Source organism: Nicotiana sylvestris, chromosome 1, assembly GCF_000393655.2.
Source record: "Nicotiana sylvestris chromosome 1, ASM39365v2, whole genome shotgun sequence".
Classification (NCBI taxonomy): Eukaryota; Viridiplantae; Streptophyta; class Magnoliopsida; order Solanales; family Solanaceae; genus Nicotiana; species Nicotiana sylvestris.
In genome coordinates this window covers 127318912-127346081 of record NC_091057.1, presented here as the reverse complement: position 1 = coordinate 127346081, position 27170 = coordinate 127318912, and the positions used below count along the sequence as shown (strand labels likewise).

The 27170-nt window shown below is 38.3% G+C and overlaps 1 protein-coding gene across 2 annotated transcripts; it reads right to left on the bottom strand.

Moving 5' to 3' along the window:
- Positions 1–27100, bottom strand: LOC104225265 (nuclear pore complex protein NUP160). Of its 2 annotated transcripts, none has more exons than XM_009777029.2 (27): positions 26729–27100; positions 25345–25477; positions 24969–25233; positions 24661–24721; positions 23705–23862; positions 22516–22601; positions 20624–20728; positions 20392–20495; positions 19417–19537; positions 12428–12610; positions 12129–12321; positions 11444–12015; positions 8733–8895; positions 7830–8089; positions 7562–7749; positions 6524–6600; positions 6087–6412; positions 5846–5914; positions 5443–5755; positions 5206–5334; positions 4757–4865; positions 4595–4666; positions 4349–4484; positions 4152–4259; positions 2266–2406; positions 667–840; positions 1–579 (listed from the first exon to the last, which is right to left on the bottom strand). In XM_009777029.2, the coding sequence occupies exons 1-27, from the start codon at positions 26911–26913 to the stop codon at positions 538–540; spliced, it is 4473 nt and encodes a 1490-aa protein (XP_009775331.1). In that variant the 5' UTR covers positions 26914–27100; the 3' UTR covers positions 1–537. The 2 variants fall into 2 exon arrangements, with proteins under 2 accessions (XP_009775331.1, XP_009775332.1); XM_009777030.2 differs by having other exon boundaries at positions 20392–20489; positions 26729–27099.
- Positions 27101–27170: the final 70 nt, after the last annotated feature.

Genomic DNA, 27170 nt, shown 5'->3' with positions numbered 1-27170 from the left:
TAAGTAAACTAGGAAATAAATCATTATATAAAAAAGAAACTCAAGCACTTGAACAATACATTAAATCTTTCCAAGTTAAATCTACAAAATTACACCTGATACATTCATTGACTTGGCTATAAGTGGCCGATCAGCTGCCCCAAGTTGGAATTTACGCAGCTACTCATGTTAGACTTACAACAAGAACAAATATCACCCATAACTCATTATCAACTAGGGGATATTCCAGACGAGTGCATACGCAGTTTTTTCCTGTTATCCCATGTTTTAGGGGAGGGTTGGAAAGTGTTCTAGAGGTGGTGCCTTGTATTTCAAAACACACCTTCCAATGTGAACAGTACATTTCTGCAGATGGAGTCGCCGGGAGACGTCAGTAGTACTTGGAAAACAAACTACTGTCTTCGAGTTCTTAAAAGTTTGTGTGCCACCCAAATCCAAAACTATAGACACAATCATTCTGCTTTTTTTGGGATCCCAATGGCTCCTTAATCCTGCATAGTCTATGGAAGCCAACAGATTGGAAACTGGCTGTAACGACTAGACTGCAGAAGACATCACATCATCTGAATCCACTTTAAGCTGAGGATAAAAAAACAAATGGGAGATTAATCGAAGCAGTGAAAGGAGATTCAATCTCAAAAAGCTAGTTTTAAGAGTAAAGCATACTTGTTGTAGATGGTTCACTAGAGCACCCTGTAACAACTTTTTCAGCTTTTCACTTTGATCAACCATGTGACCTATTTTGATAGATTGTTGAAGTTGATACCATAATCGCTCAATCAAAGAATATGGGAACCAAACTGCAAATGGCCTTTTACGACGAATAATATCAGCTGGTCTCTGCAGGTAATGGCAATAGATAGTGCTGTTAAGAAATGTGCACATAGCTAAGAATAGAATTGGTTGATCTTGCAATCAGTAAATAATGCATCAAGCACTTGTGTTATACTTGTATCTGATTAAAAGGCTACTAGAGATGTCTAAGAAATAAAACAGCAAACCAAACACGGGCACCAAAAAACTGGACTACTTTGAAAAACATTGAATAGCTACTAAAGACCTGCAGGAATGAAGCATGATAGCAGAATAATAATAAAATGATGTAAAGCATAAAAGAGTGCCATGACAAAGTTGCCAATACAGGCCACAAGTACACTTAACATGACATCGGCTGGACAATAAGATTCAAAATGTCCTCCATATGGTATCCAATAGGGTTTTTTCTGTTTTCATTTGGGGGTGCGGGATGGGGGTTGGTGGTAAGTGTCCAAGACTTTTGTGATGATATAAGATGCATTGGCATCACACCCCACAACTTAGGCACTGGCCAGTGCAAATATGAAGTATCAGTATCCTTCTATTTCCATGCTAGCCTGCCACAGTTGAATAATTGTAGCAGCAAAAAAGCAAACAAGTATTAATTGAAGATGGGAAAAGTCTAACACAAGCATGGACCTAACAGACAGGATAGCAGAATAAGTTATGATGGGAGATAAGTTGGAAATTGCTTAATGTAAATGGAACTGGCAGTGGCAGATTTCTTAGAGATCCTGGTTTACTTCATAGATAAAACAGAATGCAGATAATGTGAGAAAATAAGTACTACTTATTAGGGAGTTGTATAATGGTCGAGATTGACTCGGCTTTATGAGATCGAGTCAATATCGACCATCATACACCTCCCTAGCACGTACTTATTTTCTCATATTATCTGCATTCGGTTTGATCTATGAAGTAAACCAGAATCTCCAAGAAATCAACCATATGAACCATGTCCCCAACACATATCTATTGTGTTCTTGCTGTACTCAGAGACAAAACTTTGGATGTTGTCATTTACTCAACAGAGTATCAACATTAAGGAGATCTACAGATCTGTACACGTTAAAACTTCAGTTAAATTATCCACTAGATGCATTTGGTAATTTGGACATTAGGTACACAAGAATGCGGATAGACAATATACAGAATGGGTGGTTGAATAAATCCCTAAGATAGGAACCCTATCTTATTCTCTGGACTTTACTACCGTAAATAACAGAAACTATTAGGACAGAGAAGTCCTCTCAGAGAGATGATACCAGCACAATGTTCTTCAGCGTCATCGCTAAGTACAACAAATGTCTAAAAGTGGTACAGTTTTATATCGAACCTAAGCAGATGGCTTGACTGAAACAGCAGACAAATTTTCCAGAAGACAGATGAAAAAAAAACTAACAGCAGCCATTGACATTCAAATGCTTTGGAATAAGGATGAGAACTTACCAGTGATGCGAAGGATTCAATGTACTCGAGAAGCAAATTAGTCGCTTCGGTATAACGACCATAATCAATATATAGTCGAAGCAAAGAAGCAGGATTTGACTCACTTCCTGCCATTCCCCAACCACTTTTTGCTGGCACACCCTATGTCAAACACAGAATGATAAAAATAAATATCACATCCTCAACTTGACATTGAAGAATCGAGAAGATAAGCAACACATATTACATCAAATTACTAAGCAAATAAAAGCCAATTCCAAATCCTGCTGCTAAGAATGCATCAAAAAGCAATAGTAACTGCAAAATTTTATATCACACAAACTAACAACAGCGAGCTGACAACATAGCAAACTTAGGCATGATCGAAAACAAGATGCCTTATTAAGTGCCTTCTGCTTCCAAAAGGACTTGCTTGCCTCCTTTTACTATGTAATTGTAATAGGATATAACTGAATAAATTTTTAGAAGAGCCTTTCTATATTAACAGCTTCCCCAACTGCTTGAATCCATTATAAGCCATAAGTGATACTTCCACCACCTCATATTCCCAATCTTGAAAGTGTTGAAAGTGCTTTCTGAATGGAACATGTCAAGGAAATTCATGGTCCTTTACTCATATTCCCACTCGTGGAAGTGTTTTCTGAATGACACATTCAATGAAATTTGATCTCTCTTTGAAGTACTTCATGCGCCGCTATATTTTTTCATGAAAATAGAAAACAGATGAGGAATGTCATTTTTCAAGGTGGCCTCCTCACATCAAACATCAAGCCGAAACTGTACAAGTTTTAATGTTCCTTATTGAGAAGCCAATGAACCTTGGGGAGTTAAACTTGATTCTTCATGATCCCTTTTTACAAACTCATCCCATACATAGCATCCATACTTTACACTAACATCTTCCTTAATTAGTTTTTCTCCCACGCAAATCCCGATACCTCCTTTTGGAAAAGCTCAATAATAGGTCCAAACCTTTGTATAACCAACTGTCTAGTTTGACAAGAGCAGTGATCTTTCCCAACAAATCAGATGTTCTTTTTTCCCTCTCTCCATCCCATCCCAAAGAAATCCCTCAGTAATTTCTCTAGCTTATTAATGAAAAAATAATAGCAATGGTGGTTGGCTATTTTCTTGTTTTTGTGCCAGCTCATTATCTAAACGATCGTGCATACACCCTAGTACATGTTCCTCAATGCTGAGGGCACCCCCGAAGAGGAGAGGATTTCGTGATATTTCTGATAGGCTGTATTGTATTTCTAATGAGTTGTTTAACAATTGGCATGTTGAAACATAAACATAATATGATGGGGGGATTTGATTGGCCCTAACCAAGGAATCCCTCAGATATGATGCAAAACGACTTTTGTTCTCTCCTTGATGAAAGATTTCTCTATGAAAAATATGAAATAGAGTTTGAAGCGGGGGGTTATAAATATGGTCATAAAGTAAGCGCGAACGCTCAAGAGTGGTGGCCTTAACCAGAGCCACTCTCCTCGAACTTTTTGTAGATCAGCTACCAAATTCTTGTAATCTACTTTGTAAATATGGTGCCCAGCTTTTCCTTAATGCTGATGAATTGTTACCATTCTCAAAAAGAACTTCTAATTCCTTGAATTTATCACAAAGAGAAAATCCAAAATATTTTGCAAGGTCAATATTTTTACATCCTCCAGATGATAGGGCTGAAGTATACATCAACAAAGAAAAGGACGGAATAAGCATATCACACTTTATGTAGAGACTAGACGGTATGAGCAACTCTTGTCTGAAATATTTTTTGTTTTATCTTGATAAATAATCTTGTGTAATTCTTTTCCATAACACTGCTATACAGCCTTGAATATTTGGGCTTAGGCCCTCAAATTATAAAATAATGTTGTACTTACCTTGAACATTTGAACCAACCAAAGAGGCAACTCAATTTGAGGATCAGCAGCAAGAAGAGTATCAGCAACAACAGCAGGCAATTTAGCATGAAACTTTTTGTATTTTTCCTGCAATGACGTTATGGACATAAAATTGAAAGAACAGTGTATTTGCTTTAAACAGATAAAATTAGTTATGAAAGAAGGAAGATACGGACAAGATAGAGCTCAAGTGTCTCCCACTGGCTACTGCCTTTAGATTCGTGTGCAGTTGGACCAACATTAGGCGATTCATGAGCAACAATCTCATCCTGCGATAAGGTCAAAAGAAGATTGTGCATCCTCTGACCATTCCTGAGTAATAGGTACCACAAATTTAATGGTAGAACATGCTAAGAAAAACAGCTTGCATTGAGGGGAATGAGAATGATGCATATAAAAAAGCAGAATTAAGAATATCTTACCCAATGGATGGGGCTTGCAGTTCTTTTGGGCAGCATTTCAATGACAAAGCTGCAAAAACTCTTTCAAGTTCCCTGAGAGACAGCACAAGAGTTGCAAGTTAAGAAACCCAGGTATCACGGAGGCTTACTAACTTCTCTTGAAGCTACCACAAAACAACATACCTCTTCAAAGCGGACCCTTTCCAAAATTTAAGAATTACTGTAAAAGCCATGTCATGTAAGTTTGATTCAACCAAAAGGTCAATTACATCCGTTGGGGGTGCCTCAATTCCTGAAAGAAGAAAAGCATTTGTTAAAGGAAAGTAGAACGAGCAAAGGGAAACTTAATTTTTGAATCTCATTGAGTTGAGACCTTCCATTTCACATAAGCTGAAGAGTGACACAATCTTCTTTGTTCGAAGCACAATTCTAAGGAAAGTTTTTCAATACGATATATGTTATCCAAAATGACATAATAGCCAGTAGCAAACAAATGAAAATACCAAGATGTAAACCAGAGAGTATCTCAAAACCCAGAGTTTCAAATTTGAAAATATTGAGTTAAGCACAAAAACAGCTAATTTAGAACTGAGAAACAAGGGAAAGGCATGTTAACTTAGCAAGAAACTTACTTGCAAAAGTCCATGTGACATTTGCCAATGACAACAAATACTCAGTTGACGTTAGAATGAACTCATTCTCAAGTTTTTCAACATCTAAGTATGACCTTTGCCTTTGAGACTGAGCACCATTACCAGGAGCTGGAAAAGGAGAAAATGGATGTGACATAACCAAACAAAAGAATGTAGTGACATTTAAAAATGAAAATGATGTTGAAAAAATCAAATAAATCTTGAAGTATAATTTACACTGTTCTTCCACGGTTATCCTAGCCTTTTTACTTGGATACATATTAGAACAAGTTTCCTCAAGTGGAGCATCAATCCAAGCATATGCAGGATGAACCAGCTGTAGAGCATTGATAGCAGCAGAAAGCCCATTTAGCCTCTCCTGCAGAATAAAAGATCGCCGTTGGGGATCTCTCACTGCACCATGGATTCTTAATTGTGCTGAATACAAGTAAATATAGCTCGCTGCTCTCCGCCAATTATGTCTCTGCATTGCAAATGCGTAGAGCAACTTGAATGGGTTTGGCTTGGCTGAAACATCAGAACGCTCAGCCTACAATTTTTTAGATTTAATGTGAGCCTTGTGAAGCTGCAAACCATGTACTGTATTAAATCACTTATAGTTCATGAAATGATTACAAACCTTCCAAGCAAGTTCTCGCTCCACCTTCTCAGATAAGCCAATAAATGGTAGCTGGCCATCGCAAAGAATCTGGATGAAAGGAAAAGTGAAGACAGCAAGCATAAGTTATCCAGTAATTATTTGCAGCATAAATGGAAAGAATCTAGTGAAAACACACATAGAAAGTAGGGAAGAGAACAGATAAAACAGAATGGTCATATAAGGCTGCAACAGAAAAGGAAAAAGACCAAGGATACAGAACCTTCACAGCTCCTCGTTCATATAGAACAATTATAAAACGCCTCAGACAAATGGTTTTGCTTTCCTCGTCTGGATTTGAAATGATTGCGCAATATGCATCATAGTAATAGTTGAGATCTAACGTGAACTGGAAGACGTTAGCCCAAAGTCTTCCCTTGACAGCAGTCGCTGATTCATCAAGAATACCAGATCCAAGAGCTTCGTCAACTTGCTCAAGTGCAGCAAGAGCAAACTGGCAGGCAGCCTCCCTCATGTTATGTTGTTCAAATATTTGCATTGCCCATTGATAGTAATGAAGCTTCCAAGCAGCAGGTGACACATGTTGAGCTAGGATACACAACAGTATGAAGTAAGATGACTTCCAAGGATCAAAGATACTGAGGAAAATGAGTGAGAGCTTCTTCTAGAATTACAAGAAGCTTCGGCGGAAAAACATACAGAAACCAAGGTGTATCCATCCTGCTTCAATTGGCAAGCTTTGCAAAGCGTTGGCAGCTCCTTCTACAGACGCAGCTCTGCAAGCATAAGCATAACCAGTACATTCACAAAAGAACCACTTCAACAAAAAGAATTATAAGTACCATTTCAAGAATATTCACAACACAGGAAATCAAGAACATGAAACTTTATACAGAAGCCATAGCAATCCAAATTGAAATAAGGCTCTAATTTTACTGTGTGAGCATGTGTCCGTGTGACATTTCTTTTATTATTTGCTTCTTCAACTTTTGGAACAAGATAAGGAACAACAAAGATGAAGAACTATTACCAAGAACTGTGAACCCAGCCACAATAAAGGAAGATGGCCGAGTGAAAAGTATATGGTTAACTATACCTTTTCACAACCAGTACATATGATGCTACCATCGAGAAGTGGACTTGAAGTTCCTTTAATTCAAACTTACAGAAGCTAGTAGACATTAAAAACAAGTCCAATAAAAAGAGGAACCTAGCTAAGACTTATTTTTTTTCCTTTTTCTCTGACAAGACCTGTGGAGGCTACTATAACGAATACAAGTCTAGACTCTCGCTGTTAGACCATACTATCTATTTCCTATCTGTTCTTTTCTCAATCAAAATGCTCTCCAACAGTTTTTACAGTGATGCATCAAAGCAACTTTAATGTCTCTAACAATCCCAAATTTGTTGGGACATATTTTACCAAGCAGCAACAAGCCTCAATACAGTTACTGTCAGTATCAAAGTTACCATTTGAAATGCAGCAATCTCCTTCTGATTTTATCTCACTCTCATGCCTCAACCTTCAGTCTTCTATTTTCTTTTCAATTTGCTATGTGACCACAAATTTCTCCTTTTTCAGTCACAAAAGATCACTTTTTGATCCTCGGTATACCAGTTCTTTCCAGACTAAACACTAAATCTGACCTGCAGCTGTAAATATCTTCTTGGAGATATCCAGTTCATAGTTGTGACTGTAAAAGTAACAAGATACTTAGCATTAAAACCTACACATACCGAAAAAAGCACCGCACTGCTTCAGAAATTTTTCTTTCTTTCATTGTTCCGTGCAAACCACGTTGGCTTTGTGCAACAAAGCAACAACCAAGAAGATGCAACAGAGTGGACCACTCCCCACCATCGCTCTGAAGACTTTGGAAGATCTTCTCCTTGCGTGAATACGTATCCACCAAACCGAGTACATACTGAATGAAAGAACAAATTGTTTCAGTAAGATCTTAAGAATTATTTTGGGGAGAATAAAATGAAAATGACAGCAGCCTACCTCAACAGCATCATATTGCCCATGTCTAAGTAACACTAGAGCAAGGCCAACCGAATGACTGAAGAAAACAGACGGTTCTGCTCCTGTTCTCCCCCATATTATCCAGCTAGCAAATTCTTGTACTGAACTACTTAGACTGCTGGGATCAGGCAGATGTCTGAAAGATGGACTGCTATGACCTCCAAGTAACAGAATGAAGGCCAATGTGAATTCAGATTTACCAAGTTTCTCATTCCATGATCTCCGATCAACATTGCCATCTGAAGACATAGATAACATAAAAAACCATAGCAATCAATCTAGAAGTGCCAAAAAAGTTATCTCCAATCCACTATTACAGAAAGGGAATCTGAAAAACACAAAGAAAAAAGAAAAAAAGGCAAAACTCGAAACCTCCATGACTTGCATCCCTAGTTTTCGACTTACAATAATTAAAACATACTGCAAAAGAATAAGCAGCAGCAGTCACAAATCTTACTCGAAAAAATAGAAATTAATGACACTTTACTTATATTGCAACACTGATTAAATTTCTTTCCATTCTACCCATTCGACTCCAAGATAAGAAGCTAAAACTAAAATAATAAGTGAATCAATCCCAATTTAGTTGCAACCACCTTCCCGCTGAAGGTCTCCCTCTAGTTTTTGCATCGCTCCTCAAGATGTTACACCCTTACTGTAAAGCTCTTTTTTGCAATTTTAGACGGTGTCCACTAGTGATTAATATCCACACCGCTTTTCAGTCAAAAGATGGTCCTTCAAATTTCCATTATGACTACCAGAGCAACAGAAGAGATCATAAAAGCTTAATTGAGTCTGCTTAGATACATCAAATGACATGCAATAAGCAGCCGACCTAGGATAGTCCATAATAGCTCTTCATCACAATAGAGTGGTACATACCAAGCTGTAAAGATGAAAGTTGACTGCTGAAGTCTTCAAGAAGAGGAGATTCAGATGGTGTGGTACTGAAGAAATGGACGATATGCCACTCAGTAAGAACCTCTTGGATCATTGGAACTAACTCAATTTTAACTCTTAAAACCTCATCCTCTGACATGCCAATCTGCAAGGAGAGAACATTTGAGATTTTTTTATAGTCAAAGACAAATTGCACCAAAACCCTATTTGATACTAAAAGCGTCCAACAGCTTCATAAACATTTTTTTTAACTTCTCATTAAAGAAAATAAGAATTTCAGTATAAACACAAAAATGATGTTGTTGAATTGTTATCTTCTTTGCAGAAATATTGTAATTCGGCAGATTATTATCTAACAAAGAAAATAATCCATCCAGTTCATTATTTTTTAAGCTAAAAACACATATATGGAGCTTCAAAGACCACAATTAATTCCATCTAATTATTACTTAAGACTTCTAAAGGTATAATGTTCCACGATTATAGTGATCAGTAGTATCTAGTGTTACAAGATGAAATATACACTATGCTAGCACAAAAAGGAGATAAAGCAAACATCACAGTATACTTGTGCATATGAGCATCCCATATTTACTACTGTAAGAGCTAAGAATTGAGAAATCCAATGCATTTTCAGTACTTCTATCAGATTGAAATCATATCAAGTCTCATGAGGGATCTTTATCCACACACAAAAAAAGAGGATCAACAACCACCTATACATCACCACTTCTTTTATAAGCCCATTAATTTCCTAAAGGTAGCCTTGTTCCTTCTAACTTCTTTTCTTTGTTTTGCTTTTCCCTCACTTTACTGAATCAGACTTTAAGAGATGAAAAAAATGAGAGAGAACGGAGAAAGATAAAGCCTTATGCTACTTTGGTACGAAGATTCCTCCGAGGGCACACTTCAGACTGCTTCGTTTTCTTCTTTTTTAAATCCGTTTCGGGACAAATTTTCTTCAACTACTTCTGTCTCTCTACTTCTCTAGATATTGTTTTTCTTGTTTCTTTTCCTCAAGGTAACTCCTTGATAGTAACCAGCCTCTTCTGTTGCTACTTCTGCTTTTGGACTTCTCTTTTACACTATCTTGCTTTAAATGATACTCCATCTGTTTCAATTTATGTGACGTAGGTTGACTCGGAACGGAGCTTTAAAAACAGAGTTTTGAAACTTGTGGTCTTAAAAGCTTAAAGGGTAAAAGCTGTGCGAGGTCATACAGTGATTAAAAAAGCGCTCGCTTTCTCGCTTTGAGTGAGAAGCGATGCGAAGCGACCCGCTTCACATGGGTGAAGCGACTCAGGTATAAAAAAGCGACCGCTTCCCACTAAAAAGCGAGAAGCGACCAAGTGATGCGATGCGATGTGAAGGAAGCGACCGCTTCTTTGTTTTAAAACATACCCAGGCTATTTAATAAAAACAAAATTGTTCTGTCTTTTATTAAACAAACAGCAGCGACTAGGGTTTTAAAGCAGAGCATCTGAGAGCATTAGACTAGGGTTCTTCTTCTTCTTCTTCAACTTCAAGTTCAAATCTTCAACAGCAACAGGTATGTTCTAATTTTCCTCCTCCTCCTTCTCCTCCTCCTTCTTTCATTGTTTCAACGTCCAAATAGCATTCGCTGGCGAATTTTTTTTTTACCTTCGGTTCTTTCTCAGAATTGATGCAAATCCTTGGGTTCTTCTTTCTCTGCCTAGTTTTTAACAGAGAAAAACTGCCCTTCCTCTAATTTTTATATCCTTTACATTGAAGTATTGGACATTTGCTTACAATTACATGTGTTGTCTATGCAATATTTATTTTAATTTTTTTTTAAATTCCGCTTCACTTCAAAAAAGTGAGCGCTTCGCTTCTCGCTTTAAGCGAAATGGGGGTTGTCGCTTTTCCTCGCTTCACGCTCTTCACAACACTGGGGTCATAACATGTGTGTGGCTATAAAAGCTTCTCATTAAGAGTAAAATGGGAGCTCTAAAGTTAAATTGTTCCTAAATAGAGAAATGTGTCACTTTTTGGAATGAACTAATAAAGAAAGTGTCACATAAGTTGAAATAAAGGGAGCACTTTTTTCCTTTCCTTCTACGCCCTCAAATATGTTTTTAGTTTCAATTTTTATCTACAGAACGATTGTTCGTACATAAAAGAATGACTATTGGAATTGAAGCTTATTATCAGTAGCAAAATTGCTAAAGCAATTGAATATGAGATTGAATAATGCAATTAATTCTTTAAAGAGCTGATTAATTGATAATAATATAAGGGTTTAAAAGGGAAATCCCAATCTTCAAAAGGTTTGAGGGCTCCAGATCACTTGCTCCAAACATTTAAATCATATTAACTGATATGACCTTTTATTCAACTGGAGTGCAATTTTAAGACAGAACTATTCCAACATTTACTTCGTAAGGATATCTGCAACTTGTCCACTACACAGAATAGCAATAGCCAAAGTTTAGATAGACAAGTAGTCAACAACACCATGCACGCCCCAACTATCGGAAAGATGCGTTAGCATTCAAGAAAATGGTATTGAAACAGTAGTTTTTGATGTTTCAATATTTAATGTACTGCAAAAACAAGACAATAGAAAATGGAGCATAGAACAAGAAGTAGCAACAATTCTAGGATATTATTAACTTGTACCACACAGCCAATTATGGATATTGATGATCTCTGATAACAAAAGTAACACACACCTGACTGCTACTGTTAACCATGTAGCTTAGAAGCAAATGCACGTCCAATGCAGATTCAAACATCACTTTAGCAACCTGAGAAGTCGCCTGAACTGTAAGGGCAGTGCTGACTGTGAAGAGTCCATCAGAATCCAAGTTATGTTCATATTTTCGAGGCACGAGAAATTTCAAGTAGCTCTCAATAACATGCAAAACTCTCCCCCATTTGGTAGCTCTACTGCACAAGTTGTGTAGGGATAAAAGCATATCTATTGAGAATTTTCTGAGTCTTTTGTGGTAGGAAATTTCTTTATCCAGTGCTACATCAGTTCCAAGTTCGGATACATGGAGAGCTGCCATTGATGAGCTATATCCACTTTCTAAATTTTTAAGCAACCGTGGAATGATCTCTTCAGATGATATATTTGGTGTTCTAAGAAGCGACTCATAAAATATGGTAGGAGCTGCTTTGCTCAACTGTTGACTGAGATTACGAACACACTGCAGTATCTCTGAAAGAATTTCCCGTTCAAGATCATTATTACAGGAGTCCAACCCAGAGCTTATTACATCTCCATGTTCATCAGAAGATCCTGAGAGCATAAATTAACGAGCAATTGAATAAGGAAAATTTGCAACGACCGTACAAGAGTAAGACAAATCAAGTAAGAAAATGAGATCTCAAAAAAGAAATTGTCTGACATACCAGAAACAAGAAGCTCTATGTCCTCCAGACTACGACACATGGAGACTGAGTTTTTTCTAATAACACCCACAGCTTGTGTGGCTGAATCAATAAGCAAACCACACATTACATTCGTTCTGCACCAATTATTGAAATAGCAGGTACAAAAGGTTTTCCATCTCTGAAGTATTGAAATTGGACTATCAGCTCCCACCTTGAAAAGGGAGAAAAAAGGTACTGAATTACCCTGAAAGTTATGGAATAGAAACCTGGAAATATCAATAGAAGCACCATACAAATCCACGTGCAACTGAAAATACCTCATGTTGAATGACTGACAGAATTTCATTTTTCAGTCCATCCACAGTCAAAGAATCAAATTCGGAATCAGTGAGGTGCTTGCCAAAATCTCGTAACGTTGCCCGAAGAACATTTCTATGATAAACACCCGGAAGGAGCAACCTACGTAAGAAAACAGAAGATACAAATGGAGAAATCTGATCCTGCAGTAATTACAGAAAGAGGCGATTAACTCCTTTGGTAATATTTAGTGAAGAATATATTTCACCAAAAGTTTGATGTTAATATGTAACTAAACACGTTTTTGCCTGTCTGACAGAGAACTGAAATCGAACGATTTTAAGCAAAGTATATTTCAACTACTTCAGCAGTGATTCACACAATGTAATGACATGGCCTATGTCGTCTAAGCTGGAAGCTTTTAGAAGTTTGAGACTTTCATGTTAGGGCTACACAATAATTTTCCATCTCATGAGAAGTCAATTTCACTCCACTTAGTTAGCATCTTCAAACTCCTCAGGCGGTTTACTTAATAATCCTGTACACAAAAGGGAATAAAAAAGTAGTAACAATTTTATGCCAAAAGTTTCCATTGTGGAACCTAAATCGAAAAGGGCAATATCCAATAACATGCACTATTGGAATATCTAAGCAGTATGCTGCAGTACCAACTATACTACATATTCTTACAGATAGTATATCCTCAACTTTGAATCAATGACATGATTAAGAATTCATGGAATTTAGAATGTGGCAAGCAAATTTTTCCCAATTCATTGATAACTTCTTCACCTAGGGTAAATAGTGTTATGGCACCATCTCCTACAACATAAATGACAGACTTTTGCGAGAACTAGAGTTAAGTATACTTTTTATAGGCAAATGTTTTGATAGCTCAAGATGCAAGAGCTAATTATTCTAAAAACTCATCCACTGAGTTATCTGTCGAAGTCAAAAGCAAGAGTACTTCTTGATCAAGAAAGAAGATGCCTAGATTGTTTTTCTAGTCAGTTGCACTTCAAGCATTTATTAATCCGGAGCAAAAGTAGCCCAAGCTAAAAAGTACTTGAGTGGCAAAACTAGAAAGACAGGTTCTCAACAAACTTTAGTTTAGCACTTAATTTTTTTTTTCTTGGGTTAGTTTTGCTAGCTTATTCTAATAGATCATGAGATTATTCATTTGTATATGCTTAGCTTAGGAATCAAAAGATGTTCTCAACTTTGCCAAAAAAAACAATAGGGGAGCAATTTCAGTGAAATATCATTTATGATCAAATCTCTTACTGAATCAATTACACAAGAGTATGCACAGCTCAGCATGAAAGCAGTTCTATAGCACCTCAAGAGAATCTTCAGGTTATACCAATGTTAAAGTGAGCAGCTTACACACGTGACTCATAAAAGTAGTATTCCATTCACGCAAAAGTAAGCCTAAGTGACTCATTAATACTCAAACAATACCACCAAGCTGGTTAGCAGCTGCAGCACTGTCAACCGGTTTCACAACCCCCCCACCCCCCTGCCCCGGGATAGCAGAGAAACTAAACAAAAATATAAATAAAATAACAATCAGAAACTCAAAGATAAAAAAAGGGGTATAGGTTCTCTTCTTTTTGGTATATGGCTTGTACACGGGTTTTCTCCCATTTATGGGAGGAAAATAGCTCACTAGCCATAATTGTTAGAGATAGATATGTAGTTGTCCCACATTGGAATAGGTGTAGTATGCCCTTTGTATAGAGTAGCTATAAATTAGCACATCTTGTATTGCATTAGACACACAATATCAATATATCATATTTTCTCCCGTGCCTTCTCACATGGTATCAGAGCAATCGTGAGAGATTTATGGTTGTGCATAAATTCCAGCGACTCCGGGAAGGAAAATCAGTTGACCGGAAACCTTTTTCTTGCAGGTTTGCCGCAAGTAAAAAAAAAAAAAGCCACTTTTCGTCAGTGGTGTGCAAAAACCAACACCACCACGAAGTAGATCGGGCTCCGGCGACCAACCCATAAAAACAATCTCCATCAGAATACCCTCCACGCGCCGCCACTAGCCATCGGTCTTCCGGCGAAGTTCTGACGTCGTGTGGGCCACCTTCCGGCCATTTTTTGGCGACGACTCTTCAGGACAAATTGTTCCTCTTGCAATTCCGAGCCTACCCATCCAGGTTACACCAAATTCCGACAACTTTTATATTTTTCCGGCGTGAATAGTGCTTTCAAAAGTGGACTTCCGGCCATTTTTTGAAAACGTTTCTTCAAAACAGTTGGGTCATCTGGTAATTCCGATCCTACCCCTACTGTTTTTATTTCATTCCGATCACTTTGAATTTTCCCGGCAGCTACAGTACTATTCCGACTGCTACAGTATTTCCTTATTCTGTTTCACTGTTCCTTACTCTGTTTCAATGGATTACATTTGATTATTTCGATAATTTAGTAATAATTTGCAACGATGTCTTTGGGAATTGATGCTTTTGGGTCTAAAAACATGAGTTCTGGAAGCTCTAGTGTTATGATTACTTCAGAATCTTTAATGGGAGGTTCAAACTACTTAGCTTGGGCTTCATCTGTCGAGTTGTGGTGTAAAGGTCAAGGTGTTCAAGATCATCTAATTAAATAGTCTAGTGAAGGAGATGAAAAGGCGATAGAGCTTTGGGCAAAGATTGATGCTCAATTATGTAACATCTTGTGGCGTTCTATTGATTGGAGTTGATGCATTTGTTTCGTCCATTCCAGACATGTTATTTGGTTTGGGCAAAGGCTCGTACCTTATACACTAATGACATATCTCGCTTCTATGATGTGATATCACGGATGACAAACTTAAAGAACCAAGAATTAGATATGTCTACTTACTTGGGTCAAGTACAAGCAGTCATGGAGGAATTTGAGACATTAATGCCAGTTTCTGCTAGTGTGGCAAAACAACAAGAGCAACGACAAAAGTTGTTTCTAGTTCTTACACTCGCTGGACTTCCTAATGATCTTGATTCAGTGCGAGACCAGATTTTGGCTTGTCCAACTGTTCCCACAGTTGATGAATTATTCTCTCGATTACTCCGCCTTGCTGCAGCACCAAGTCACCCAGTGATCTCATCACAAATACTTGATTCCTCTGTTCTCGCATCGTAGACAGTGGATGTTCAGGCGTCTCAAACTATAGAGAACAGAGGAGGATGAGGTCGTTTTGGGAGATCTAGACCCGAAGTGTTCTTATTGTCACAAACTTGGACACACTCGTGAAATGTGCTATTCCTTACATGATCGTGCACCCAAAAATGCTTACGTTGCTCAGACCGAGACTACATGTAACCAAGGTTTTTCTGTATCTAAAGAAGAATATAATGAGCTCCTTCAGTATCGAGCAAGCAGACATCTCCACAAGTAGCCTCAGTTGCCCAGAATGATACTCTTGTTGCTGGTAATTCTTTTGCTTGTGTTTCCCAGTTTAGTACTCTTGGACCATGGGCCATGACTCAGGCGCTTCTGATCACATCTCTGGTAATAAATCACTTTTGTCAAATATTGTATATTCACAGTCTCTTCCCACTGTTACTTTAGCCAATGGATGTCAAACTAAGACACAAGGAGTTGGACAAGCTAACCCATTGTCTTCTATCACCCTACATTCCGTTCTTTATGTACCTGGTTGTCCTTTTAGTCTTGCATCTGTTAGTCGTTTGACTCGTGCCCTCCATTGTGGTATATATTTTACTGATGATTCTTTTATTATGTATGACCACAATACGGGACATACAATTGGTACAGGACGTGAATCAGAAGGCCTTTACTACCTTAATTCACTCAGTCCTTCCACAACATGTCTAGTTACCGATCCTCCGGACCTAATCCACTGTCGTTTAGGACATCCAAGTTTATCCAAACTTCAGAAAATGGTGCCTAGTTTATCCAGTTTGTCTACATTAGATTGTGAGTCGTGTCAGCTTGGGAAACATACCCGAGCTTCCTTTCCGCGTAGTGTTGAGAGTCATGCAGAGTCTGTTTTCTCCTTGGTTCATTCTGATATATGGGGTCCTAGTAGAGTCAGTTCAACCTTGGGATTTTGTTATTTTGTTAGTTTCATTGATGATTACTCAAGATGTACTTGGCTTTTCTTAATGAAAGATCGTTCTGAGTTATTCTCTATATTTCAGAGTTTTTGTGCTGAAATAAAAAATCAATTTGGTGTCTTTATTCGCATTTTTCGCAGTGACAATGCTTTAGAATATGTATCTTCTCAGTTTCAGCAGTTTATGACTTCTCATGGAATTATTCATCAGACATCTTGTCCTTATACCCCTCAGCAAAATGGGGTTGCATAGAGAAAGAATAAGCACCTTATTAAGACTGCTCGCACACTTCTAATTGAATCTCGTGTTCCGTTGCGTTTTTGGGGTGATGCAGTTCTCACAACTTGTTATTTGGTTAATAGGATGCCTTCATCTCCCATCAAGGATCAAATTCCGCATACATATTGTTTCCCCAGTCAGCCTTATACCCTCTTCCACCTCGTGTTTTTGGGAGCACATGTTTTGTTCATAACTTAGCCCCTAGGAAAGATAAGTTAGCTCCTCGTGCTCTCAAGTGTGTCTTCCTTGGCTATTCTCGTGTTCAGACGGGATATCGTTGTTATTCACCTGATCTTCGTAGGTACCTTATGTCAGCTGACGTCACATTTTTTGAGTCTAAACCTTTCTTTGCTTCTGCTGACCACCATGATATATTTGAAGTCTTACTTATACCGACCTTTGAGGAGTTTCCTATAGCTCCTCCTCCACCTTCGAACACAGAGGTTTCACCCATACTAACTATTGAAGAGTCTAATGTTGTTCCTCCTAGTTCCCTAGTCACAGGAACACCACTCTTGACTTATCATCATCGTATGCGCCCTACATCAGGCCCAACTGGTTCTCGTCCTGCACCTGACCCTGCTCCTACTGTGGACCCTACTCCTAGTACACCGATTGCACTTCGAAAAGGTATACGGACCACACTTAACCCTAATCCTCATTATGTTGGTTTGAGTTATCATCGTCAGTCATCTCCCCATTATGCTTTTATATCTTCTTTGTCCTCGATTTCCATCCCTAAGTCTACAGGTGAAACGTTGTCTCATCCAGGATGGCGACAGGCTATGAGTGACGAGATGTCTGCTTTACATACAAGTGGTACTTGGGAGCTTGTTCTTCTTCCTTTAGGTAAATCTACTGTTGGTTGTCGTTGGTTTTATGCAGTCAAAGTTGGTCCCGATGGCCAGATTGATCGACTTAAGGCCCGTCTTGTTGCCAAAGGATATACTCAGATATTTGGGCTCGATTACAGTGATACCTTCTCTCCTGTGGCTAAAGTGGCATCAGTCCGCCTTTTTCTATCTATGGTTGCGGTTCGTCATTGGCCCCTCTATCAGCTGGACATTAAGAATGTCTTTCTTCACGGTGATCTTGAGGATGAGGTTTATATAGAGCAACCACCTGGTTTTGTTGCTCAGGGGGAGTCTCGTGGCCTTGTATGTCGCTTGCGTCGGTCACTTTATGGTCTTAAGCAATCTCCTCGAGCCTGGTTTGGTAAGTTCAACACGGTTATCAAGGAGTTTGGCATGACTCGTAGTGAAGCTGATCACTCTATGTTTTATCGGCACTCTGCTTCAAGTCTATGTATTTATCTGGTAGTCTATGTTGATGATATTGTTATTACTGGCAATGATTAGGATGGTATTACTAATCTGAAGAAGCATCTTTTCCAGCATTTTCAAACTAAGGATCTAGGCAGATTGAAGTACTTTCTAGGTATTGAGGTTGCTCAATCTAGCTCAGGTATTGTTATTTCTCAAAGGAAATATGCTTTAGACATTCTTGAGGAGACAGGGATGATAGGTTGCAGACCTGTTGACACTCCGATGGATCCGAATTCTAAACTTCTGCCAGGACAGGGGGAGTCGCTTAGCGATCCTGCAAGCTATAGGCGGCTGGTTGGTATATTAAATTATCTCACAGTGACTAGACCCGACATTTCTTATCCTGTGAGTGTTGTAAGTCAGTTTATGAATTCTCCCTGTGATAGTCATTGGGATGCAGTCGTCCGCATTATCCGATATATAAAATCGGCTCCAGGCAAAGGATTATTGTTTGAGAATCGAGGTCATGAGCAGATCGTTGGGTACTCAAATGCTGATTGGGCAGGATCATCTTCTGATAGATGTTCTACGTCTGGATATTGTGTTTTAGTAGGAGGAAATTTGATGTCCTGGAAAAGCAAGAAACAGAATGTAGTTGTTCGGTCTAGTGCAGAAGCAGAATATTGAGCAATGGCTATGGCAACATGTGAACTAGTCTGGACCAAATAATTGCTCAAGGAGTTGAACTTTGGTGAAATCAGTCAGATGGAACTTGTGTGCGATAATCAAGCTGCCCTTCATATTGCATCAAATTCGGTGTTTCATGAGAAAACTAAACACATTGAGATTGATTGTCACTTCGTAAGAGAGAAGATATTTTCAGGAGATATTACTACGAAGTTTGTGAGGTCGAATGATCAACTTGCACATATTTTCACCAAGTCCCTCACTGGTCCTCGCATTGGTTATATATATAACAAGCTCGGTACATATGATTTGTATGCTCCGGCTTGAGGGGGAGTGTTAGATATAGATATGTAGTTGTCCCACATCGGAATAGGTGTAGTATGCCATTTATATAGAGTAGCTATAAATTAGCACATCTTGTATTGCATTAAACACACAATATCAATATATCATATTTTCTCCCTACCTTCTCACAATAATATTGATGCTTAATCTGACATGTCAATAACATTAATTGACGACATCAAGATACTGCAGAACCTTTAAAGTTGAGCCGCAATGTTTATACAGCAAAAAAAAAATCAAAAGAAGTTTACCAAATTGGGGAGGAAAAGGCAAATGACTATGTAAACAAATGGAACATATCAACAAGGAGAGACAACAAGAAATAGAAAAGATACTAAAGCAGCATGTATAGAGTACCTTTAAAGATGACAAAACTGTGTGACAAAGCCAAAGCAGATCATCTGAAGAATTTTCAGAGCCTTGAAACAGCTGCTCAGCAACAAATGTATTCTGTAAAGAATAGCAATAAGCTAATTCCCTGACAAACAAATTCAGACTATTAGTTGCCCTCGAGACAAGATGCAGAGTATATAAATCCAAACAAAGAATAAATACAACACTTAAGTACTTTGCCCCAACTACCAATACAGTCTAAATTGCCAAAAACATTGAATGCAGCAGAAAATGAAAAGGAACCAGCATGTGTCTTTATTAACGCCAAAGAAACAATGAATGCGCGCCTCTCTACCCCCAAGGGGGTAAGGGTAAGGTCTGCGTACACACTACCCTCCCCAGACCCCACTAGTGAGATTTCACTGGGTCGTTGTTGTTGTTGTTGTAAACAATGAATGCGTGGAAGAAGATGATAATCCTAAGAGAAAAAGTAAAAACTATAATCACTTCAGTAACTGATCCTTCTTCTCCCAACAGCCCCATCCCAAAAAGAATCGGCTCTTTTATGCAAAAATAATGAGCAGTCTTTGCACATAAAATCTAATGAAATGGTGAGAGACACAAAATCAACACAACGCTGAGCACCATTTCTTCCTAAGGAATCCATAAAACTGCTCAACTGATGACAAACTCCTCACCTACCGAAGACACCCAATCATCTACCAGTTAAAACATAATCATCAACAAAAGACACCCAATCATCTACTCGTCAAAATATATAATGAGACAGATCATGCTAACAACAACAACAACAACAACAACGACCCAGTATAATCCCACAAGTGGGGTCTGGGGAGGGTAATATGTACGCAGACCTTACCCCTACCCCGAAGGGTAGAGAGGCTGTTTCCAGGAGACCCTCGGCTCAAAAAAGCAAAAGACAGATCATGCTAAGAAAGATATAAAATACTATTTCACACCAGTCATCATAAAACTTACTCTTTCCTATTTTGACAAAACAACTCCTTCATGACCAATCCATTTTCGCTGAGTATCCACAGCTTATTTGGAGTAAGTTTTACATCAATGACTTCACCCTGAGGCTAGCCAAAAAACAGTAATCAAACATAGCTAGCAGTAACGATTCCCTAAATAGTGAATACTTAGATTAATCACGATATCTAAAGCAAGCTGCTCTTTGTCAAAAAAAGAACCTACAAAAAACTGTTACCTCTTCCAATGAGATGCTTTTTGTTGAAGGATCCAGTAACAAGTTAATTCTGTCTCCAGTACTGAAATAAAGGCTATACAAAGAGATCATCGCTGTGCCAACTTCCTTAAATAACCCAAAGAAATAAGTCAAAGTTAAAGCTAAAGTTATACGCATACAAAGGGCAAAAAGTAAAAATCCAACAATTGAGCACATAGCAAGTCAATCAAAACCACTGTGGCCATACTGAACAATCTGCATTCGAAACATCCAATATTGAGAAGCTAAAAAGAGTGGAATACACTAAAGAAAACTTACAAGAAACAAGAATCAGGCCTAGTTATGATGAGCAAGTACAAACCTAATAAGTCATTGGACTGGTTGATGAATGATGACGTTATGAATGGTGAGAATGCCAGAGAAATCAGCTGGAACGTATGGGAACAAATTCTATTTATAGGTGGTGGGAGCCACCTCTAAGCCATATGGTCCATCTAAATCCTCTATCACCTAGTGATCATCTAGCCAAGACCATTTAAATTCCTTTAAAAACCCTTACACAACTTGAGCAACAGGTGTAGCATTTCTAACACCATTCGTGTGTAATCCATTTCTAAGGTTTACATGTGGACTTGGTTTTTCTTTTTATGCTGCCTTTTACTATTGCTTTTTTTAATTATAACAATTATTATTATTATTATTATTTCTGCAAGTACAGAGAGAGGGGATTCAACAGGAATAGGCTTTGAATATGAGGAGAGAGATAAGGCTCAACAAGCTAATGAGTAGGCCTGGAGCAATATTAGTGGCTCGATAGGTTGAATTGAGAAAGAGAGAAAACTCCAGAGCAGCTCTATGGATTGAGTTGAGAGAGAAACATAGAGCAACAGCACATGAATATTGAAAGCACTGTGCAAACGGCCTCAGCAAAGATTGGCTTTGATACCATTTAAAAGAATCTGAGCATTCAACCCAAAACCTTAAGACAATGGTGGAGTAGCCAAAGGCCAAAGACCATTTAAACTCCTTTGGAAACCCTTAAGACAACCAATGAGGGACAAAGGTAGCAATCTCCAACAACAACCAACTAATTTCAAGCTACTTGTTACTTGTCAGTCAAAACTAAGCAAATATAGAGCTCATGACGACTACCAAATAATTTCACATTGACAAAAGGTTACATCAGGTATTAGCTGCGAAAAAACTAGGCATTCCTTTATTAACTACCATTGGAAATGATGGAACTCCTCTAAATTCATCTACAACTGTTAAAAAGTTTAAGGAAACAAGATACATGTTGTGGTATTACGGTAGAAGACACCTAAATACTTTTTTCCAGATGATATAGCAATTTACAAAAGGAGCGGCTATTTTTGGCTAAATGAAAATATTTGTGGTGCATGAGCAATCTCAACACTGTAATCAAGGATGACAATATAGCTACAAGAAACTAACTTACTAAATGAATGAACATTGTGTGGCCAAAATGGTGACTATGCACCAAATCAGAGCAAAGATACTGAAAAGAATTGAAGGCAGACCCCCCTACAACCCAAGAAGTAGAGATGAACAATTCAGTTTCCACGAGAAAAAGAAAAATAACATCAAGTGCACAAATCACAATATCGTCTTCTTATTTTACTAATCAAGCACATATCTGATGTAAGTTGGAGGTTATTGCAGAATTATACGTGCTATGAGATTCGCCAAATAAAGAAATGACAAGCACAAAGTAATAAGGCAAGTATAAGACAGGAAAAAAGAGTGTTATCTTACTTAGAGTAGCTCTTTGCAACATATTTTTCCCGACATATCTACACTACTACGCAGAAAATACCCAACAGATACAAAAGAAAGTACAAAGAAAAATGAAAATCTACAGAAAGACATGAATAAACTAGGGATGCACTTACCGAATCATCTTTTCGTAGTACTGCCAGAGGAATTGCATCAGGATTGTTGTGGTCGCTTCCCACCCATATCCTTACAGAACTAGAGCCTACATGCAAAATGAAGTAAAGAAAATCTTATATAAATCTGCAAGCATTGCCAGGAACCCTTTCTAATAATGAAAAAAATGGAGTGACTGTTCCAAATAAATATTAAATAGCATCATGTTCGCAATTTGGAATGAAGGGACCTTATCCTTTAAACAGCTTCCTGTTCCTCTCCCTCCAGATTCTCCACATTATAGCACATAAACTGGTTGAGAATTTAGAGACAAAAAACTTCTAATCACTATGGCTTCACTTGGATGTCCATAAAGTAGCTAGAAAAACTATTTCTTGGAAAATTTGCGATAATTTGAAGGAAAAGGAACAAATTTTTCTTGTATGTGCTTTTTGGAAGGAAAGGAAGGTCTAAAATAAGAAAAAATTGACCTCCCTTCAAGAACCCTGAAAGTTGTGCAAGGCTTAGCTGGGAGTGAAGTCTTCTTGTGGGAAGGTTTTGGCACTTCTCACATAGCTTGCTTGCTTATCAAACACAAAAGGAGCAAAGTTAAGTTTCCTACACCTCATTTTGCTTTCTTTACAAAGAAATATACCTAACGGAGTATTGACACGTAAATGGATACCGGCAGATCGTCAGTACATTTATTCTTAAACCTCACAGTAATGACTACAAATTAACATATTCTTTGATAGGTCATCCAAAATAAAACCCTACTCCGTTGAGTATATACAGTAATTTTTCCTACTAAAGGTAGTCTATACATGCCTTCCCATAGATTGACACCACAGATGGGACGCGAGACGCATCCCCTACGCCCTTGCCCAAAAAAGAAAAATTTGATCCTATTTTAGGGGCACCGGGAAGGCTCCCCCCCCCCCAAAACAACTGGAATGAAGACAGACACAGTTTTGCCAAGATAGAACTTATGGGCAATGAGATGCACGCCTTAGTGCCCTGCTTACACTAAAGCGCAGCCTAAGTGATTGAGCTTCTTTGAGCTTCAGGGCTTAAGCGCGCCTCAAATGAATCTTTGGTAACACTGGACAGAAAAAATCCAAATGCTTAGGCAAGAACTTGTTCACAAGAGCAACTGAATAATCAGTTCAAATAGAAAAAATAATGGAAATGCAAAAAAAAGGTATAAATTGCCTGCAGATGGTGAAACACTCAAAGAATGACTGAAAATTCTGGAATGATTTGAAAGGTCCCACACACGTAAGCTTCCATCAGAGTGAAGCACAAATAGAAGCTTTTTCTGGTGGAACTCTGATACTACTAGATCCTGCACTGCTGCAATCGACCTGCCCCTGGAAATAGAGACAAGGTAAAAGGGGGGGAAACAAGAGTGCATAAGACAACTGATAAACGGTAAGAAATAGCAAATCATAGTCAAAATATGTTGTGTAGATTGTAGAAAAATATAGTCATTAGCTGGATTGGCTCACTTCTCTTGGAGGTTTTTTTGGTGGGGGTTTGGTGGGGGAGGGGGGTTCCACATGCTTCGTATGCATGGGCATCAAATGCTATTTTTCAAGTAAAGCCATTAGTTTCAGTATGTAAAGTTCTAGAAGTCATCAAAATCCAAAGCATTGATTTACAGCATCTCTTGTTACCCACCTGGAGACATTTTAGTTCCTCTCTAATTTTGTCTCACATATTGCTCCAACACACTTTTTTGCCCAATATATGAGAGGGAGGACTGATAACTTTAAGGAATAGAGTTATGTTATCTAATCATTAAGCAATTAAGCTATGTTATCTTACTTCGCTACTAAGCCCTATAGTCTGAGTGAAAATAATAGTAGGGCCCATGTTAATTACGTACTTGCTTATGATTTAATTGTACAAGTAGTTTTTATAATTGATTTTTTGCTAATTTTAGAGTTATTTAGGTTAAATATTGATTGGAATTCCAAGAAATTTATGTCTTTACAGTTTGTTTGTAGTTACAAGACAAAACTGAAAACTTCAGTTGAAGCTGAAGCATTCAAAGAGCTCAAGAGTTGCAATTTCCAGCAAGTAGCTGCAGCCTAAGCCCTTGAAGCTGCAGTACAAGACGAGAAGGCCATGTCTAACTACATTTCTTGATATGAAATAGTAAATACCTTGACAAAACGCCCCACAAACGACCAAGACCACCATCATCACGCAGCTCCTGCACAAAGCCTATCAAGTTACAAAGTGTCAGCATGGACAGGAGAAAAGAGATGAGATCAAAGCGTAAGTGCAACAAGATCGTAAAAAGTAAAACATCTAGCTGCCACTCCTATGTTAAAGTAACTGTAGTAACAAGATAAAAGGACAAGAGAATCCATATTTCAAAACATAAAGTACAGCCAAAATGCAAAAGTTCCATAGCCAAAACACATTCAAAAGACATAAAATGAAAATTGAAGGGAAAATGTACAAGGACCTGGAGCTCGGTGGTCAAGGATGCCAAGCTGGAAGCATCCAACAGATCCATCACTTCTTCCAACTACCATCAATTCTGCTATTCCTGCCACTGCTGTTGTTGCTCCTTGATGAGGATGGGTCAGAGTGTTGAACTCAACAAAGTCATCGGATTGCAAGCGGGAGCTAGATACATAATTGGAGATGTTTTCAAGTCTAATAAGATAAGCAACCCCAGATACTGTCATGGCATGAAGCAGATACGGTCTGACAGAAGAAAATGTCATCTGCAAGAACCAAGAGAGCATCAACAATTGTTAAAGGTCCAAGAAAATCTTTGCCAACCATTAAAACAAACAAGACTATTATCAGCACAAAGCCAGCAAAAAACGGCATACTTCATTTTTGCAGATCAGCGCAAATGGAAAAAGTGCTTCTGGGAATACAATTTGCAATCCAGTTTTGGGGAACTCCTTATAACCACAGAACTCCATTATTTCCAGCACATTTGGCTGACTTCTGCAAATTTTCCTGTAGCAGCAGAATTCAGCAGTTATAGTTAGTCTGTGCAAGAAGAATACCAGGGTCATCAAACCAATATGCTACAGCGAACACATCAAGGAAGAAAGCATGTCGAATAACGACCAGACAAGACGGATATGTGAAAAGAATAAAATGAGATGTTCTTAACTCCTACTACAAAAGCAGGCAAAGCTCAAGTACAATTGGGGGCTGATCAGAGAGAAGCTCCATCACTATTTATTTTTCTAATAACACTATTTAATAATTTAATTTCTTTATCTTCTTAACACAAGGATGAAGGAACTACATAACATCCCTCACCCAGGAAAATGAAAAGAAAACTCCACATACAACAATTTTGCAGAGGAGTCGTACTCATCCATGCTAATGTATCTCTGGAAAATTAATAACTGAATTTTTCAATCATCAAGTTTATCTGAGGTCTTAGGTCTATCCCACGGTTGACATAGCTCATGTCACACAAGACAGGTCCTCTAGCGTTTTTTTTAATATGTTAGATCCTCAAAGACTTCCGGCCCTTCCCTGGACCCCGCGCATAGCAGGAGCTTAGTGCACCGGGCTTCCCTTTAGGTCCTCAAACACAAACAAAACTTTTATCCCTCCTCGACAGGTCCTCTAGCGTTTTTTTAATATGTTAGATCCTCAAAGACTTCCGGCCCTTCCCTGGACCCCGCGCATAGCAGGAGCTTAGTGCACCGGGCTTCCCTTTAGGTCCTCAAACACAAACAAAACTTTTATCCCTCCTCTCTATCCATGTTGGAAACCCACTGTGCATCAGGCTAGGCTCAAAATACACCAATTGGATCACACAAATATGAGTTCCAATTACAAGTATGAAAGAAATTTCTTCGAATAAGCTAAAACAAGATTGACTGTTTCATCATTCAATACAATCACTCGTCTTTTTAACATCACACACAGGCACACACCACCTCAATAGACACTCAAAACGGCACAATTGCATGCACATGACATGCATAAATTAACTTATATTTTAACAACATACGGGCTCCACTATTTCAATCCACACTCGAAAGGGTGCACCTGCATACATATGAATTGCATAGATCACTTGACACACTTTATATTTTAAATCCACTCCGGAAGGTACACTTATGTGCAAAAGAAATAAAACTACATTAGAAAAGAATGCACACATTCAATTATTCCAATCCACACTCAAAAGGGTAAACTTGTAATCATATTTGTAAGTTAAGACGAAGAGCATAAGGAGTGTACCAAGTGAAATAGGCGGGAGGATTTCCAATGATGGAGCAAGAACCCACATCTCTTGTAAGAGAAGTTGGAGAAGAAGCGGAAGCGGAAGTGGAAGTAGAAGAGGGAAGGGAGAGTTGAACGAACTTGACCGAATCGCTGCCAATAATGGGAACTTCCATACCTGCTAAACGCGACCTACTTTCCATTGTTGCTGTGAAGCGTACGAAATTGATAAATGGGGTTTTGGGATATTGATAACCGTACCAATTCTTGGGTTGAAGAGAACTGAAAAGTGCCGCAGGAGACTGACTGGAGGTTTTTGGTACTGGATTTTAGTGGAGCGCCGGAGGAGGGAAATTTTAGGGAAGTTTTCTTTAATAAGAAATCATTTGCAGTCCTTCGGTTCATAAGAAAAGAAAAATAATCCCGCATACGATGTGATTTTGTTTTATTTTTTTTTGAA

Bases quoted from the DNA above. Each gene is read 5' to 3' on its own strand.
- LOC104225265 (XM_009777029.2), bottom strand. From the start codon at position 26,913: ATGGAAAGTAGGTCGCGTTTAGCAGGTATGGAAGTTCCCATTATTGGC. The intron at 12,611-19,416 runs GTACTCTATACA...TAATTACTGCAG, and splicing joins CAGTTTTGTCATCTTTAAAG to GATCAGATTTCTCCATTTGT. The intron at 4,485-4,594 runs GTAAGATATTCT...CCTATTACTCAG, and splicing joins CTGCAAGCCCCATCCATTGG to GAATGGTCAGAGGATGCACA.